The 18725-nt window shown below is 50.4% G+C and overlaps 1 protein-coding gene across 2 annotated transcripts in view; it reads left to right on the top strand.

Annotated features, from left to right (window-relative positions):
• PDE4B (phosphodiesterase 4B) overlaps positions 1–18513 on the top strand; it is a gene marked incomplete at its 5' end in the record, with an annotated part of 162638 nt that extends 144125 nt beyond the window's left edge. The window contains 10 exons of one of the 2 annotated variants that reach the window (XM_083867569.1): positions 5438–5545; positions 6289–6382; positions 9693–9871; positions 10243–10341; positions 10477–10641; positions 10863–10962; positions 11620–11774; positions 11871–11993; positions 13477–13659; positions 16434–18513. In XM_083867569.1, coding sequence (XP_083723695.1) covers positions 5498–5545; positions 6289–6382; positions 9693–9871; positions 10243–10341; positions 10477–10641; positions 10863–10962; positions 11620–11774; positions 11871–11993; positions 13477–13659; positions 16434–16799 — 1512 coding nt within the window. In that variant the 3' untranslated portion in view covers positions 16800–18513. Of the gene's footprint in view, positions 1–5437; positions 5546–6288; positions 6383–9692; positions 9872–10242; positions 10342–10476; positions 10642–10862; positions 10963–11619; positions 11775–11870; positions 11994–13476; positions 13660–16433 lie in introns of those variants that run through there. The other variant, XM_083867568.1, reaches the window with a different exon arrangement.
• Positions 18514–18725: the final 212 nt, after the last annotated feature.

Genomic DNA, 18725 nt, shown 5'->3' with positions numbered 1-18725 from the left:
AAACAAATAGTACTTTGTATCTCATTAAAAAAGAGTTTCTGGCGCATTAAACGTGATATTGTTTTAGGAAATAAGAACTAGAAAGAGCTGCAAAAAGAAATTTGATTTTTTTTTTAATGACTGATATTCGACTGCAGCCATCCCACTTTTCTCCAGGCACTGAAATAGGGCTGAAAACTTTCTCCTTTAGTGCTGCTCAGTGTGAAACAGGCTCGTGGTTCTCGGGTTGGTTTTTTTTTTTTTTTCAATTTATTTAAGCATTAAATGCACCTCCCGTCATCCTCCATGGAGTACCCAGGAAGGAAAATCGATGGGAATTATGAAGTAACAAGGACAGCTGCAAATTTGTTTGCCACGGTCCTTTCTGTAAGTGATGTAACAGCAGGAAAACACAGATAAAACGAGGTTACTGCAGCTCCAAACCCAGGAAATTTAACTCTTGACTGCCAAACTTTCGAAGAAATGCTCCACAATTCCAAAATCCAGGAGTTTGAGACATCAGGAAGAGAGGGTTGGGCATGACAAATATTCCTTCAGTGGAGTGACATTAATCCCATATATTTTTTTATTGTTTTTAACCTGGAATAGAATGTCACATCCATCCCAGACAAAAGCATTCCACGCTCCCTGTCTCAGATGAGTAATTTCCCTCCTGTGTGTAACTCATTTCCCACTCAGGCAGGTGAGGGGTGGCTTTCCCAGCCCCCAGAGCCTCAAATCCCAGGACAGGAACTGCTCCCTGCAGTCCCACCGAGGCTTTAATTGCTAATTACCCGGGTAATTAAACCAGGAGGATTCAGCACCTCAGCGAAAGTGACTCTGGACCCACAAATCCATTTTTTGTTCTGGGGATTTTGAGGAGAAGCCGGGATGGGATGGGATGGGATGGGATGGGATGGGATGGGATGGGATGGGATGGGATGGGATGGGATGGGATGGGATGGGAGCTCTGTGTCAGCAGGGTGGGTCAGGAACAGGGTTTATAAACACGGGAGATGTGCAGTGAGATTCCTCCATCAAAGTGTGGGGTAGGATCCTTCTCTGCAGAGCTGCTCTTTTATCTCCAAATCTCCCTCAGCTCCTGCTCAGGACTCTGAGTTTCTTCTTTGCATAAGGGCTCCTGGCCTCGGGGAGCCCCAGCTGGGCTGCATCGACTTCAAAGGGTTTCCAGATCCCTGCTCCCATCTTTCTTCTCCCTGTGATGCGCCAGGAACAGCTCTCCAAACTCCAGAGGGAACAGGAATAACAGCAGGATTCCTCACTGGATAAAGTGGGAGACTGGAAAGGGCAAGGGCTATGGCTGTTCGTGGCCCTCCTCAGGAGAGGAGCAGAGTTGTTCTTGCCATAAAGAGCCAGGAAAGTGGGAATTTCCACACTAAATCGTCAGGGGGGTTTTCTCAATCCCCATCGGGGTCGTGTCATGAAATCCCAGATTGGTTTGGGTTAGGAGGGATCTCAAAGCTCATCCCATCCCACCATCCCAGGCTGCTCCAAGCACCAAAGTCCAGCCTGGCCTTGGGCACTGCCAGGGATCCAGGGGCAGCCACAGCAAATCTGGGAATTCCATCCCAGTCCCTCCCCACCCTCCCAGGGATGGATTCCTGCCCAAGATCCCATCCATCCCTGGCCTTTTATCAGTTTAACACCATTCCCTGTGTCCTGTCCCTCCATCCCTTGTCCCCAGCCCCTCTCCAGCTCTCCTGGAGCCCCTTTAGGCCCTGCAAGGTCGTGGTGAGGTCACCTTGGACCCCCCCCAATATGGCTGGGCTCCTAAATCTGTCAAATTCGATCATAAATTAGGCCAAATTTTCCTTTTCTGCACAAAAACAAAGCACATTTGGCTAGGATGGGGTGACAGGGCAGCTGCCAAGTGTCCCCAAGAGCTGCCATGCCCTTGGTGCCAATGTCCCCACCCTCCCAAGGCCCCTCTCTGAGGATTTCCATGTCTGGAATCAAAGCTCAGCAAAGGAATAAAGGTCGGGAGAAAGCCTGAGCAGTGAGGGTTTGGTGTGGGCAGCAGGAGGGGAGCTGGGACAGAACTTTCCCACTGGTTATCAAGAAAATTCCCACCCAGAAAGGAGCTGGAATGTGATTCCCTGGAGCAGAGTGGGGTCACTGCTGGTAATCCAAGAATGATTCAATTCTGGGAGACTTAATTTGGTGCAGATGAGTTCTGCACTCACTCCAGAGCAGGGAGAGCAGGAAAGCTCCACTCTGGGATCCTGGGGCTGCTCCTCTCACGAGGCTCCAGATGCTTCCAGACTCACTGGGAATGTTGGCTGTGCCTTTGGACATGGAAAATGGCACCTGGGCTTCATCTCATTAGTGTCATCTGCACTCCTCCCATCAGCTAAAGGGGTTCATTGCACGGTCCTGTGCTCAGAATTTGGGGTGCAGGGAAGGGAGGGCTGAACCCATTTCCTGATTTTCTTCTTTTTAAGGCAACCCCCCCTCCAGATTTGAGGTGAGCATCCCCTCCTCATCCATACACTCCTAATTCTCATCTCTCAGTGAGTTTATCAGCACTAATTTCCTTTGGAAAAAGCGCGGGGATGATCATTAATTACGAAAATTAATGAAAACAACAGCGCGGGGCCCATGGCGCAGATGGGCATCACCATAATTACCTGTGGTGCTCTCCAAAACCCCAATCCCTGTTTGCTCCAGTTGGAATTTTCTCCTCATTCCCTGCAATCCATTTGTTTTTCCCCATCACTGTCACATGGATTTAAGGTCAGGATTGCTACAAGGAGGGGGGGATTGTACATGACATAAGCCATTGATCCCTGCAGAGGAGCAGTTTTTTTTGTTCCCTGCAGAGCAATTCCAGAGCATCCTGACATCAAGGAAAAAAAATCCCAAAAAAACCCGCCAGGAGAGGTGGAACATCCTCGGTGTTTTTGAAAAAAAAAAAAAAAAAAAGAAAAAAAAAAGGGGGAAGATACGTGATAAAGTAAATCCTGCTTAGGTGCCAACATGGGATGACAAATCCCAATAAACTTTGCAAATCCTGCGGGAATTCCCACAGCTCCGGGAAGCTCAGAGAGCTGTGGGTTTGAGCCTCACAGTCCTTTTGGCAGCGCTGGGATTCTGCTGCCCGTGTTTATAAAGGGCTCGAAAAGCGAGGGAGGTTCTCAAATTCCTTCTTCCAGATGGGATCCGAGAATCCCGAGGATTTTTTTTTTTTTTTTTTTTTTCTCCTTGGGTGATCTTGTGGCGGTCACTAAATTGCTCTGTGGAAAGGCAGCAGGTACCCCTTGTGCTATGTGGGGTAAAGATGTTTTTCTGGGCTGTTTGTCCAGCAGCTCTCGGTGATCAGCGATGGGAAAGGGACCATTGTGAGGAAACCTCGGCTGGATAAAGTCAGGGATGCAGGGAAATGTTGCAGCACAAGCTGTGGGAGGTGTCCTGGCTGCTGCTGGTCACCGCTGCAGGGATGTCATTGTTACCAGGAGGGGACATGGGGTCAGGGCTGTCCTCCCCTCTGCCAGCTCTGCCCCGGGTTCTGCCCCTCCTGCTCCTTCCCCCGAGGGTTTTCTTGGTGGTTCCAAAAGGGGTTTTGTCCCTCGTGGTTGGCAGGAGGTGGAGTGGAGATCCTGGGGGGCAAAATCCATGGCCCGGCGCTGGGGGATGTGTTCCTGGGCAGCCAGAATCCTTCACATCCCAATCCTTCCTGTATCCCCTGGGATGACAACTTTCATATCCCAGTCATTCCTGTATCCCATGGGACACCAGCATTCACATCCCTCTCCTGTTCATATTCCATGGGATGCCAGCATTCACATCCCAGTCCTTCCTGTATCCCATGAGACAGGATTTAAGCTGCTTGACTCACCTGGAATGTGAGGTCTCACTGTGTGATGGTGAGAGTAGGATTGGATGGGATGTTGGGAAGGAATTCCTGGCTGGGAGGGTGGGGAGGCCCTGGGATGGAATTCCCAGATTTGCTGTGGCTGCCCCTGGATCCCTGCAGTGCCCAAGGCCAGGCTGGAGCAGCCTGGGACAGTGGAAGGTGTCCCTGCCATGGCAGGGGTGGAATGGGATGAGCTTTAAGGTTCTCTCCAACCCAAACCATTCCAGCATTCCCTGTTCCTGTGGCACTGGCAGGCTGCTGTGGCAGGGGACAGCAGGGACAGAGGTGTCATTGTCCCAGCAGGTCCCACCCCACCTTTGGGCTGCACGGGTGAAAGGAGCTGCCATCAGCTCCCACCTCTGCTAACCACGAATTTAAGGAGAAGATGGGTCACAACTTCCTTTGCTCCAAGATTGGGCAGGAATCCCATCTGGACGTTCTGGAGCTGTTCCCTGTCCAGGCTGGGCTGTCAGAGGGAAGCAGGGCTGGGGATTTTGGGCTGTGCCCACGCCTCACGTGTCCCCCAGCACGTGGGGCAGCCTCGTGCCTCCATCCTGAGAGAGGCTGAGAGCTGGGAAAGCAGCTGGAGACACCAGAGGCATTCACAGCAAAGGTGGCCCTTTTATTTTGGGAATTCTGGCCTCTGGCATGCGCTGTGTTCCTCAGCACAATCACCAAGGACGTCCTGAGCAGCGGGAGAGCTGCACATCCCAGTGATCCTGTGCTGGCACCAGGGGATTTTCTTTGGATTCCATGTCAAGGACAGCTCCAGCTTCCTCGTCCAGGGATTGCTTGTTTGAAACAAGAACTGCAGAACTGATTAAATATTGAAATGTGGGTTGTGAATCACAGAATGGCTGGGGTTGGGAAGGACCTTAAAGCTCAGTTCCACCCCCTGCCTCGGGCAGGGGCATTACAGATGAATTCTTTTAAGAATGAATGCATGAATTTATGAATTGCAGTTACAGATTTAAGGGGATTGGTTTTTAGATATCTCTCATCTGAAGCATATTTCAGCTTGTAAAGGGACATTTTGCTGCGTTGCTGCATTTTCCCTTTTACCACGGGGGAGGAAAAAACCTGATCACGCCAGAAACGTGAAAACTATAAAAATCCATCTGGGAATACTTTGAAAACCTCCACAAGAACTAGGATTAAATCAAAGCAGGGATTAGACAGGACCCTGCTGCCTCCTTTCCCCTTATTTAAATATTCCAGGAGCTTCCTCCATTTTAATTCCCCCATAAAAAAACATGGCTGTGTCCACGGAGCCGCCAACATCATCAGCATCATTTCCCATCTCAGCCGAGCCGCTCTCCCACAGAGCGGGGACCCCCTTGAGGAGCTGAGCGAGCAGCACGATCCCAAATCCCCCCAGCGCTTCCAGGCACGCAGCCGGATCCATCCCCATCCCTTTGTGCCTTCCCAGATGTCAGCCCTGGCTCCTGCATCCACCCCCGGGCAGGCTGGGCTCAGGGAGGATGCGCTGCCGGGCTGTCTCTAGGCTGGGATTAGCCACGGGCTTTTTGCGGGATCTCCGCCTCGGATGAACGCTGGTTTTATTTTTGGGGGGGGATTGGGAAAGGCTCCTCTGCTGTCGGAGAGGTGATTTGTCCAGGAGGATTTGTGCTGGAGCTTTCCAAAATGCCTGAAGCCAACTATTTGTTATCCGTGTCTTGGGGTTACATCAAGGTGGGTTTCGTTGCTGAAAGGATTATTAATTACCAAATTATTAATGGCTGACTTTATTTATTTTTTGGATTCTTTGTGTTGCTCGGAGAAAGCTTCAGTGAGGAAAATATGCCTTAAAAAAGCTGATTTCTGTGTGTTTTGGCTATTCATGTGTGTGGTGTGCATGCAGAGTCCATGGATGTCATTTTTTGGGTGGGGGGGGATTCGGTGTTGCAGGATGAAATGATGCAGCAGTGAAAATGATGAATTATAAAATCAGCAGATCCTTCAGATCTGAAGGATCCCAGCATGAATATCTAAGGGAATAATGCCTGAATCCCACATTTTGCTGTATGATCTTCAGATTTAGGGCATATTTCTCCTCTAGATATGCAGTTTAATTATGCATTTGTTTAATACAAAACGGAGCAAATTTAGAAAATGCAGAACAAAAGAAGGTTTAGGGCTGGGGAATCTCAACCTGAGCTAAACCCCTGATCTTTCAGAGAGGTTTATCTGAGCCCTTCTCTCCTCGTTTGTGACGGTAACAATTAATGAACATCTTTAGAGGAAATTAATTCCGTGGGCTGAAAAGAAATATCCAGTCATGGTGATGCCGAGCAGGATGGAAATGAAACCATCTGTCGCCGACTCCATCCCCGGGATCCTGCGTGCTGGGGGAGCCTCCCGTGCTAACAATGTGTGGGATTTGGGAAAGGATTCCATTAAAAAAAAGCCATTTTTCTGTGCTCTCCCCCCGGCAGTTCAAGAGGATGCTGAACCGGGAGCTCACACACCTGTCCGAGATGAGCCGCTCCGGCAACCAAGTGTCCGAGTACATTTCCAACACTTTCCTGGGTAAGGAATGCACCCCCAGCTTTGGGGTTTTTTTCTCTTTTTTTTTTGGCTCAGGGAAGGGTTAAGAGCAGCCCCCATTCACAGCTTCCCTCTTTGGGTTTTTTCACTTTCCAATGGCTGCGGGCAGGGGGAGAATGGGCTTGGGGTGAGTGTGTCCGCTGAGGAATTCCTTCTGAGCCCTGGGATGGTTTTGGGGCTGCTGGTGGCTGCCTTATGCAATGCTGGGGTTTTTGTGGTGACCTTATGGAAAGGACAAAGTCACACAGAGCTGGCTGCAGCCACTGCCTCCTTCAGCTGCCTCCTCCCTTTGAGGCTCAGGCTAAACCATCCCCAAAATGTTATTCATTGCTCTGTGCAGATTTGCTCCTTTTGCACCAGAAGCCAGAGGGTGAAGGGAATATTTTGCATTTCATTCATTCTGCAGGAGCTCACAGCTCCACGGGCATGAATGAATCCTCTGTGTCAACGTTTGTTAAGGATTTTCTCAGGAAGCAGCTTCAGGATTTGTGACCATTTACATCTAAAATGAGGAGCCTCATATTTACAGACATCCCTGAATCCAGCAGCTCCAGAGGCTGTGGATGCTGGGGATTCATACCTGGAATTCGTTCCCTGTGTGACACACAATTATTCCCATCAAGGATTTTAAAGTGATTCCAATGTCCAGCTGTAACTGCTGCCTGCATTTAGGACACTCAACATTAATAATAATCCATGGAAGTTTGGAGCTGCTGTGTGGGAATGCATTGATTTTATTGCTCAGCTGAATGCAGAGCATGAATTCAAGCAGGGAATGGGGCAGGATTGGGATGTACAAAGGGGCTGATCCAGGGATTTGGCTGGTTGGTGGTCAGCTCTTCCCAGCAGCAGGAATTGCCAAAGTGGCCACCAAAAATAAACCCACAACCACTCAGGTTAATGGAGCCTGAATCCCAGCAGGGGCTGGTGAGCCAGAGCTGCTGCTGGGGTTGTTTTATTCCCAGAATTCCAGACTGGGTTGGGTTGGGAGGGACCATAAGGATCATCCAGTGCCACCCCTGCCATGGCAGGGACAATTCCACTGTCCCAGGCTGCTCCAAGTCCTATCCAGCCTGGCCTTGGGCTCTGCCAGGGATCCAGGGGCAGCCACAGCAAAGCTGGGAATTCCATCCCAGCCCCTCCCCACCCTCCCAGCCAGGAATTCCTTCCCAATATCCCATCTAAATCCACCCACTTTCAGCTTACAGCCATTCCCTGTGTCCTGTCCCTCCATCCCTTGTCCCCAGTCCCTCTCCAGCTCTCCTGGAGCCCCTTCAGGCCCTGCCAGGGGCTCTGAGCTCTCCCTGGAGCTTCTCCTCTCCAGGGGAGCCCCCCCAGCTCTCCCAGCCTGGCTCCAGAGGGGCTCCAGCCCTGCAGCAGCTCCATGTCTGAATTCCAGCAGCTCCATGTCTGAATTCCTGCTGTTCCCCATTTCCCTGGGCAGGGCTGGACAATGCTCAGTTCGTGCCTGGTGACAGTGACAGGGACATCCCCATGTGAGGCCACCCAGGGCCTGGCACTGCTGAGTTTGGGCCAGGCTCTCCAGATTGGGCCAGATTGCAGCCTGATTGCTCATCGTTAAAAAAAAAAAAAAAAAAAAAAAAAATTAGGGAAGCTTTTAAAAAGATCATCAGTTGTTTCAGGAAGCCGTGCTGGTACAGGTTTTATGAATTAGTTCCTTCCTCCCCTAAAATTTAATTAAATTAATTGAATGCCCAAAGTAACAGGAGTGTGCAAGTGAGGAGGTTGGACAAACCAACAAAAAGAAATGTGTGGGCAGGACACTCCTTTATCTCCCAAGCTGGGGATAACTCAGAGATATTAAACCCAGATCTTATTACCTCAGTCAGCCTTTTGATTTCATCAGGGCAAGGAGAGACAGGACACAGGGAATGGCTTCCCACTGCCAGAGGGCAGGGCTGGATGGGAGACTGGGAAGGAATTGTTCCCTGGGAGGTGCCCAACACCCCTGGCAGTGTCCAGGGCCAGCTTGGAGCACCCTGGGATGGTGGAAGTCATCCCTGCCACGGCTGGGAATGGAACCAAATCATCCTTAAACTCCCTCCCATCCCAATTTCTTCTATAACTCCGTGACTAAAGGAGCTGGGAGGGCTCCAAGAAGCAGCAGAGGGTCCAGCCCTGCATTCCCAGCAGGGAGCTGGCGTGGGAAGGTGGGAGATGAGCAGCAGTGGTTTCTCCCCACGTCACAGGGGGTCACACAAGCCCCAAGGGCTGGGCCCTGCCACTGCCACCCCCGTGGGGACACTGATGTAACAAACCAGGGATTTCTGCTCCAGGATGGCCATTTGATGCTGCCTTAGTCACTGCTAAGGAGATTATGGCGAGGAAAGTCCTTCAGTGGTTCAGCAAAATCCAGGGAACACCCACTGATGTCAGCCAGGCCGTGCTGTGAATAATGACTCCTCTCCTAATTGCTGCTTGGGATTTCAGAGGGGTTTAATTAAGCCCAGGCTTGAAGTAATTCCTGCCTGGAAGCCTCGTCCTGCTGGAGGTGCTCAAGGTGTGCAGAGGTTGTGGGAAAATCCATGAAAAATGGTTTGGATGGAAGTAATGAGCCAGTGGATCTGTGCTTTAATAAATCAGTGTTAGGGCAGTAAATAACACGGGGGTTTAAGATTTATTCATTTGCTAAACACATCCCCACAGCCAAGTTTGGGCCCTCTTTGTGTGCAGTAAAACTGTGATTGTCCCTGAGAATGGCAATGGGAATTTAGCCTGTGCTTTGGATGTTATTCCATATATATTTGTAAAGGCAAAATCTTTAATAAATCAGTGACACCCATTTTGTTACTGGTTTTAAGAGCAGGGGGTGTTGAGTGTTTAAGAGCAGAGAAAATAGATGGGGTTTTACCGTATTCAGAGAAAAATGTGTTGTTTGAACATTCTCCTGAAAATAGGGAATAAAATGAATTGGGGATTTATCCCTAAGGAGAACCTTTCAGCCATGGAAAATCACAGAATCATTTAGGTTGGACATCATGGGGTCCAACCATTCCCAGCAGTAACCCACGTCCCCAAGTGCCACATCCACACACAGAGAAACATCCCTGGATGTGTCCAGTGTCCCCAAACCACACAGTGGCTACAAGGGAGCAACCAAAGCCTTTATAACTGGGTTTTTAAAATATTTTTGCATCCCAGAATGAACAGACCCCTGGCAGAACCCCCAGGGTTTGAGGTGGGCAGAGGAGGCAGCAGCTCCAGGGCTGGTTCTGGGGGATGTGCTGGGAGCTCGGGTTGTGCTGACTCATTTCCCCCTGCTCTGTTCCAGACAAGCAGAACGACGTGGAGATCCCTTCTCCCACCCAGAAGGACAGGGAGAAGAAGAAAAAACAGCAGCTCATGACACAGATCAGCGGGGTGAAGAAATTAATGCACAGCTCCAGCTTAAACAACACCAGCATCTCACGGTTTGGGGTGAAGACAGAGAAGGAAGATCACCTGGCCAAGGTAGGGGAGATTCCTGCTCTCCTGGGAGAATCTGGAAACTGGGAATGGATTGTTCCCCCCTTTGGAATTAGTATCCCTGAAATGATAGGGCCATTAGGAATGCTGTAATTAATGAGCATATTTCATATTTAAAAATATGTGAAAATAAGCCCTAAAATGAAAAGAAAAAAGGTGAGGAAGGCTGAGGAGAGCAATTATAAAACACAAAATCAGCCCTTCACAGTTACTCTGTGTTCATTAAGCTCACACGTTCAGCACTCACCTAATTACAAAGAACCATTAAATTTGCATATTTGTGAGCTTTTGGGAAATGCAGAATTGCCCGGGAAAACCCTTCAAACCCTTCTCTTTTGTTTGTGCTCTCCAAAAAGGAACTGGAAGACCTGAACAAGTGGGGCCTGAACATCTTCAACGTGGCCAGGTACTCGCACAACCGCCCGCTGACCTGCATCATGTACGCCATATTCCAGGTGTGTATTCCTGGAGTGCAGAGCCCCAGCCTGATTTAATCCATGATTTAATGTCTGATTCCTCTCTGCTCTGCTCTGCCTGGCCCAGCCTGACCCCACACTCAGCCTGGTTGTTTGTGCTCTGATCCCCTTCAGGAGCGGGATCTGCTGAAAACCTTCAAGATCTCATCGGACACGTTTGTGACGTACATGATGACCCTGGAGGACCACTACCACTCAGATGTGGCCTACCACAACAGCCTGCACGCTGCTGACGTGGCCCAGTCCACCCATGTGCTGCTCTCCACCCCTGCCCTGGATGTGAGTGCCCTGCCTGCCTTGGCTTTGCACCTGGGGTGGGCACTGGTGGCTCTTCCCTTTGCGCCAGCATTAAGAAATCTCAGCCTATAGAATCTCTGCTTCAGCTTTCTTCTGAGGCAGTGCTTTGTCACAGAAAAGCACAATTTGTTCCCCTCAGTCGGTTTCCCCCAGGTGTTGGGAGGTAAAACCCCCCCTGACAGGTTCCTGTTGCTCCATCCTAGGCTGTCTTCACGGATCTGGAAATCCTCGCTGCCATTTTCGCAGCTGCAATCCACGACGTGGATCACCCCGGGGTCTCCAATCAATTCCTCATCAACACAAGTGAGTTTTTGTTCTGAATCTCTCACTATTCCATCCAATGGGAATGCTTTTTCCATGCTACAACTTGCAGGCTGTGCTGTCCTGTCAAAATAGTGTGCAGGAAAGGAGTGAGACAGTTTTGGAATCAATCAGGAATTAAAATGACAAAGGGAACCATTGTAGCACAATTTGTAAAGTCAATATTTACCACTTGCTAACACACAATAATTCTGCCAGCCCTGAGTGCAAACTTCACCATTAAGATAAGATAAACAATCCTATTGCTATTGAAAGCCTAATATTGGGCTTTGTGTTGTGTTCTGCCACAGGCCAAGCATGGATCTGGGTTCCAGAATCCGGGGGTTGTTGTCTTTTGGGAAGGGTTTTTTGCAGGATTCTGTTGCCAACCATTTTTAACTGAGTCAACTGAGAATTATTTTGTCACTGGGACTGAGCAAAGGCTGAGTGCTGGGGGCTGGCACTCATGGAGCTAAAAACAACCCCAGAAATCCTAAAATCATCCAGTGTCCTGTGGGCAGGGACACCTTCCCCAGACCAGACTGCTCCAAACCCCACCCAGGGCTGGGGCAAGGAAATTTCCCCCATTAAAACACCTCAGTGCCCAGCACCAGCTCCTGTTGGCTGTTGGAAATCCCACACTTGGTGTTCCTTGCCCAGATTCTGAGCTGGCCCTGATGTACAACGACGAATCCGTGCTGGAGAACCATCACCTGGCCGTGGGCTTCAAACTGCTCCAGGAGGAGCACTGTGACATCTTCCAGAACCTGACCAAGAAGCAGCGCCAGACCCTCAGGAAGATGGTCATTGACATGGTATGGCAACTCCCTCCTCCTCTAATTAACCAAAAATGGGTGTTTTTTGTGGCTTCCCCTCCTGAAATCCTGGTTTTTTATCCCCTTTCTGGGAAGGTGTTGGCCACTGATATGTCCAAGCACATGAGTCTGTTGGCTGATCTGAAGACTATGGTGGAAACTAAGAAGGTGACCAGTTCAGGAGTTCTCCTTCTGGACAACTACACGGACAGAATACAGGTGAGCAGCCAAATTCCCTGGATTGGGGTGGATTCCCTGGATTTTGGTCAGGATGAAGCAGCCACACTCCCCCAAATTCCCTGGGTTTGGGAGTGTTTTGGTCAGGATGAAGCAGCCACAGTCCCATTTTTACTGTAGCTTTGATCATCTAGAGAAGCTGAATTCTCAGCAGTCATTTTCTCCTGCACTAAAAGGAAGCCCAAGGTGGTCCCACAGTTTTTAGGTGACCAGAATTAGGGCTTTTTTTCTTTTCCAACACTTAGAACTGCAAACATGGCCCATTCTGAGGTTGATTTTTGAGGGCTCCTAAATTTCCTTGCTGCTTTCCCCCATTTATTTCTCCTGTTGCAACACTTACAAAAATTCAAAATTGGAACAAAAATTTCATTTGGAACTTCGTATCTAAAGCAGCTATGAGTGAGCTGGAATTACTGAACAGCCTGTTCCCTCAATAATTCAATCCTTCATTTCCAGAAGTGACCAGGAGATGTGGGAACAGGGCTGTGCAGTGGGCAGGACAAGATACATCCTGCTCTGCTCTCCACTTTGATGACCAACTCCTGAAGAACAGGCTCCTGGGAAAACTCTATAAATTTTTATTTCCAACACTCTGGCGCTGCCTAAATCCTTGTGGCCACTTAGTCAGGCTGGTTTTGTGCGTGTGTGGAAGGGATATTACTCATTCCATAAAGTGGGAGCATTTCACCTCTTTCCCTGAGAGCTTGGAAGTGGATTTTGAATGGTGGGAAGCAGCTGGATCCCCAAACAAACCTGTGTGATGTCATGGACACTTCCACAGCTGCGCCAGGTGTGAGGCTGGAGCTGTGTGAGCACCAGAGAGCTCGTCTGGCTTTGGGGCTGGGGCAGCTGAGCTCATCCCCGGGGATGGAATCGCAGAATTCCAGACTGGTTTGGGTTGGGAGGGACTTAAAATTCATTCCATCCCACCCCAACACCTCCCACTGTCCCAGCTCCAATGTCCAACCTGGCCTTGGGCTCTGCCAGGGATCCAGGGGCAGCCACGGCAAAGCTGGGAATTCTATTTCAGGACTTCCACACCCTCCCAGCCAATAATTCCTTCCCAATATCCCATCTAAATCTCCACTTTTTCAGTTTGAAGCCACTCCCTGTGTCCTGTCCCTCCATCCCTTGTCCCCAGTCCCTCTCCAGCTCTCCTGGAGCCCCTTCAGGCCCTGCCAGGGGCTCTGAGCTCTCCCTGGAGCTTCTCCTCTCCAGGGGAGCCCCCCCAGCTCTCCCAGCCTGGCTCCAGAGGGGCTCCAGCTCTTCAGCAGCTCCATGGATTCCTCTGGAATCCCTCCAGCAGCTCCACTGCTTTAACCTGCCCCAGTGCAACGTTCCTGATGTTTTTATGGTCTGTTTCATAATCAGGGAATCTTTTAGTTCAACGTTCTGCAGACCCAGCTGGAAACCCTCCTGCTTTTCCAGGTGATTTTTCTGAGTTTCCTGTGGGCTGTAATTGCAGGTTCTCCGGAACATGGTGCATTGTGCAGACCTGAGCAACCCCACCAAGTCCCTGGAGCTGTACCGGCAGTGGACGGACAGGATCATGGAGGAATTCTTCCAGCAGGGAGACAAGGAGAGGGAGAGAGGCATGGAGATCAGCCCCATGTGTGACAAACACACGGCCTCCGTGGAGAAATCCCAGGTAATTGTGGCCCCGAGCTGCAGCTTCTCCTGCCTGAGCTTGAGATGAAATTCAGCTGCTTCTGCAGAGCAATTAGGAGAGGAGCCAGCGGTTCAGAGCGTGGCTTCTGATCCAGCCTGACATCCAGCTGTGCCTGGGGCTCTCACAGCCTGCAGAGCCTCCTCCAGCTCCTCTCCATCCCCCTGGGCATCTCCTCACTCCCTGCTCGTGTCCCAGTTTCCACAGGGAGTTGGGTCATTTTACTGCCCAGGCTGGGAAGGGCAGTTCTGCCCCTCAGCCCCTCCTGACCCCACTGATGTTGTGCCCCACTGATCTGCAGGGCTGGGATCCACCTCAGCACCCTGAAAAACTCTGGATGTCCCTCATTATCCAGGACAATCCTGCAGTGCTCATGTCCAGTGGAATTAGAGGCTTTTTGGAGCTGCCCCGTGCAGGGTGAATCCCAGAAATGTTCATTTCTGTCCCTAAAAAACATAAAAAGGAGCTGGATTTGCCTCTTTTCTTTGGAATGAACTCGCTCATCCCTAGTTCTGATTCATAAAATGGTTTCAAGGTCAGATTTTGTTCTGACCTGTGTAGCACAGGCCATAAAATTTCGCCTGGATAATCTGGAATGAAACCAGGAATTTATGTTTGTCCAAACAGATTCCAGCCTTTATATAATGCTGTCTTGGTTGTTGTTTTTGAATGACTCCAGCAAGTCATCACTGAGGTTTTTCAGCTTGAATAAGTAACAAAATTGATGATAATTATTTCCAAATGTCCTCTTGGGCTCAGCCAAGTGCTTTCAAAATTATTCACTCAACCGCGTGGTGATTTGCTTGGAAAAATCTGTTGGATTTCTTAACCCAACAAGAAATGAATCCTTCAGCCAGGCTGGCCCATGTGCTCCACGTGTGAGCTCCAATTCATCCTTTGCTTCACATCTGCACTTCCCAGAAGCTTCCAAATGGCTTTTTTTGCCATGCAAAAAACACAGAAATTGTACAAAATGTCCATCATGGGTGGCAAAGGAGAAAGGGAGGTGGTGTGTCCGTGCTGGAGGTTTCCAAATGACATTTTTGGTGTGCAATAAAGACAGAAATTGCACAAAATGTCCAGCATGGAATGGCAAAGGAGAAAGGGAGGTGGTGTGTCCGTGCTGGAGGGAAATAAGGAGTGGATTGGAAAATAAGATGCCAATATTTCAAAGCTTGAGACGCCCTCTCAATATTTCAGGATCAGCGCTGAGCCTTGTGGCCAATTATCCCACGATTTGAGATGTTTTTGAAGGAACAATGACCTGAAACAAAGGTTTTAAACCAACAGTGATTAACCAGTACTGATTTTCACCCATTGGTGCAGGCTTCCAACCCTCCCAAACTCTTTTTTTTCCCCCCCTCGTGCATCAGGAACTTTTCACCACCTTTTTTCTTTTTACTGGGAGCCGCCTCCTCACCCCCTTCCAATTCGTGGTGCTATTGACATCCTGTTGTGTCTGCGGGAACCAGGAGCCATTTCCAAAGCAAACACCTCGAGCAGGTCGAGCCCAGCGCCTGGGAGAGCCATTTCCCCAGTGCACACAAAGCCCGTGGAGCAGGGACAGGCCCTGCCAAGAGGGAAGAATTCCAATCCCTCCGTGCCCCGGCTCCATCCTGGACGCGGTTCCTCCCTGAGTCACGGCGGCAGCAGGATCAGAGCGGGGCTGAGCTCAGCGGAAGGGCTGACGGGGCAGCTCTGCCCTCACTCTTTCCACTCCTGGGACGTCACTCCAGGCAGCATTCCCGGGATCAGCGGGGCCTCGTCCCCAGGGAAGCTCATCTGGGGTGGCTTTGGCACGGGGCAGGAGGAAAATGGGAATCGTGGAATAGCTTGGAAACTGCAGCCCACGGGAAAATGTGCCCAAAGTTGGAGGTTCAGGCCATAAAGGCTGATCCCTTTGGTGTTCCCAGCTGTCAGGAGCTCTGGGATAAGGCCACAAATGCAGCAGCCTCCTTGTGTCCAGGCACCTGGGAATTCTGTCTGAGAGGAGCAGAATCTCTTGGTGCTGAGAGCCCCATCCAGTCCAGCTCCAAGGCAGGGACACCTTCAACTATCCCAGGGTGCTCAAAACCCATCCAGCCTGGCCTGGGACACTTCCAGGGATCCAGAAGCAGCCACAGCAAATCTGGGAATTCTATTCTGCACCTTCACACAGGACAATTCCATCCCAGTATCCATCCAGCTATTTTTCCTTGTGCTGTCCCTCCATCCCTTGTCCCCAGTCCCTCTCCAGCTCTCCTGGAGCCCCTTCAGGCCCTGCCAGGGGCTCTGAGCTCTCCCTGGAGCTTCTCCTCTCCAGGGGAGCCCCCCCAGCTCTCCCAGCCTGGCTCCAGAGGGGCTCCAGCCCTGCAGCAGCTCTGTGGATTCCTCTGGACTCTCCAGCAGCTCCAGGTCCTCCCTGTGCTCCAGGGCTGGGGCAGCTCTGCAGGTGGGGCCTCACCTGAGAGGGGCAGGGGAGGAGAATTCCCCCTCTCCTTTCCTGCTGCCCACACTGGGGGATCAGCCCAGGGCTCTGTCCCCTGAATTTCCTGCTTTTAGTGAAACTTCCTGCAAGGTTTGATTTTGGACAAGGCACCAGCCCAAGCCAACATTGTGTGCAGGTGCAGCTTTGGGTGTCAGATAATTGTGTCTGCATTAGGCTCTGCTGGTTTGGGTATTTGGCTCATAAAATGAATATAATTTGAACTTTTCAGACATCCACCTCTCCCTGGTTCTTCCCTTGCCCTGAGTGTGTTTGTCCCTTTGCTTTCCAGGTGGGATTCATCGACTACATCGTCCATCCCCTCTGGGAGACGTGGGCTGACCTGGTGCAGCCCGACGCCCAGGACATCCTGGACACTCTGGAGGACAACAGGAACTGGTACCAGAGCATGATACCTCAGAGCCCATCCCCTCCTCTGGAGGAGCGGGGCCAGGACTGCCAGGGCCTGATGGAGAAATTCCAGTTCGAACTGACGCTGGAGGAGGAGGATTCGGACGGGCCCGAGAAGGACACCGAGAGCCTCGGCTACTTCAGCAATACAGAGACGCTCTGCGTGGCCCAGCAGGGGGAGGAGGAGCCCCAGAGGGAGGCCACCATCGAGATTGTGACAGAAGACACCTCCCCAGTGGACACATAATGGCCCGGCCCTGCGGGAGTGGCTTTTAAACACTTGCGGAGCCTCCGACAGCCTCTGCAGCCGGGGCTGAGGCCTCTGCCACGGGGGACAGATCCTCCAGCTGCTTGAGATTGGAGTCAGGGTAACAGATGGGGTAGGGAACGATTGCTCAGGAAATGCACGGGTGATTTGCGTTGTGGTTTGAGCCTCGTCAGCCCAGAGCACCGCCTGCTCCCGGAGCTGGCTTGGGTCGGGCCCGTGGCGGCGCTGACACACAACTGAGAGATTTTATACTGTTAGTTTTGGAGTTTATACCAGTTAGACTGATAGAAAACTACTGATCAATAACTCATATCCGACCTGTCCACCCGACCACCTGTCTGCAGACCTGTGTGCCTTCTTTGTAAACACTTTCATGTCTTTTCGAGAGTCTCTTAATCCAACACACGGAGCTTGGTAGTTCAAAAGCGACACGAGGTGTTTTCAGAATTGACGGCGACTTTTTTGGATTCTTCCTGTTACCGAGAAGCAGTCTTCCTTTTTTTGTTTTTTTTCATGGGCAATACCTGTCACTTTATTGCAGTTAATCACTTTGACAGACTAAACAGAAGGGGAAACCCTCTGCTTTGCATTACTGCACCTTCAATGTGTTCTTAATCCCCCCCTCGCTGACCTGCCGGGAGTCGCTCGGTGCCGTCGCGCGCCGTTCCCTCGCTGGGAGCAGCGGGATTTTCTTCCTCCCCGGGGTTTGGGTTTGTGGTGAGCAGGACAGAGGGCAGGTTTTTTTTGTTTTTGTTGGTTTTTTTTCCCCCCTGGCACAGCTGAGTCCCTTCCCTGAGTAAGCGTGGCAAGGCAGCAGCGTGTGACACGCCTTCCCCCTCGGCAGCTCCCTGGAATTTGCACGCTCGGATATTTGTGTTTCTCTGGCCTCTCGTCCACGTTTTCCCTAGGTTTAGGTCCACCATCCTCCTCCTCCTCCTCCTGCACTGCCTCGAGCTCTACCACCTCCATTACTGTTTATAACAGTGTATTTATTACCGACTGTACATACTGTAATGTTTTTGTAAGTTATTAATTTATATGAATTAGCATTGCCTGTCGGCGGCGATGTTAATGGGGTAGAAAACTCGGAATAAGAGTTGCCTTTTTTTCTTGTAACCTTTTGTATTGCATAAAGTCCAAGAACCTGAACATAGCTGAAGAGACAGACACAACCCAGGAAGGGCATTCGGGTGGCAGCCGCCCGTGGGGAGGGGACACCACGTCCCAGGGCAGCAAATTTGGGAAATTTGCCAGGAAATGCAGAGAGGGGGAACAGAACAAAGACCTCCCCACGCCCGGGCCGGCTTTTCAATGTCACAATGTTCCAATTTCTGAACAACCCAATGTGAATTTCTATGACAAAAACCAGAAAAAAAAAAAATAAATAATGTGAACTGATGTAATAATTGTGCTGTGAAACTTCCTCTGACAAAGCTTGTCCGGCATCGTGAGCGGTGTCAATCTCAGTTTGTAAAATATGTTTCAAGCTTTTTGGTCCAACTCGTGACTAATTAGTTCATGACAATAGCACAGTTGTGCATGATCAATGGGTTTGTTTGTCTGTTGAACACTGCATTGTTCCAGGTGGTTATTTTATTGTTCCCCAAAGTTTCACACTATGTATGTTATAGTATTCTATATTGTGTTCAGACGCATTCTTAAGAGATTTTTATATGAAGTGAATAAATGAAAGCATGACCCACCCTGTGGCTCCTGGGAGGATTTTGTCAACAAGGCAGCGTGGGCTGTGTCACCACAGACAGAGAATGGGACCCTCCAAACCCAGAACCCTCCTGTGGCTCAATCCCAAAACCATCCTGTGGCCCAATCCCAAAACCTTCCTGGGGCCAAACCCCAGAACCCTGATGTGGCCAAAACACAAACCCCTCTGATGGCTGAAATCCA

This window comes from Zosterops lateralis (genome assembly GCF_965231275.1).
Source record: "Zosterops lateralis genome assembly, chromosome: 9".
NCBI classification, from domain to species: domain Eukaryota; kingdom Metazoa; phylum Chordata; class Aves; order Passeriformes; family Zosteropidae; genus Zosterops; species Zosterops lateralis.
This window is presented reverse-complemented; position numbering and strand designations above follow the sequence as displayed.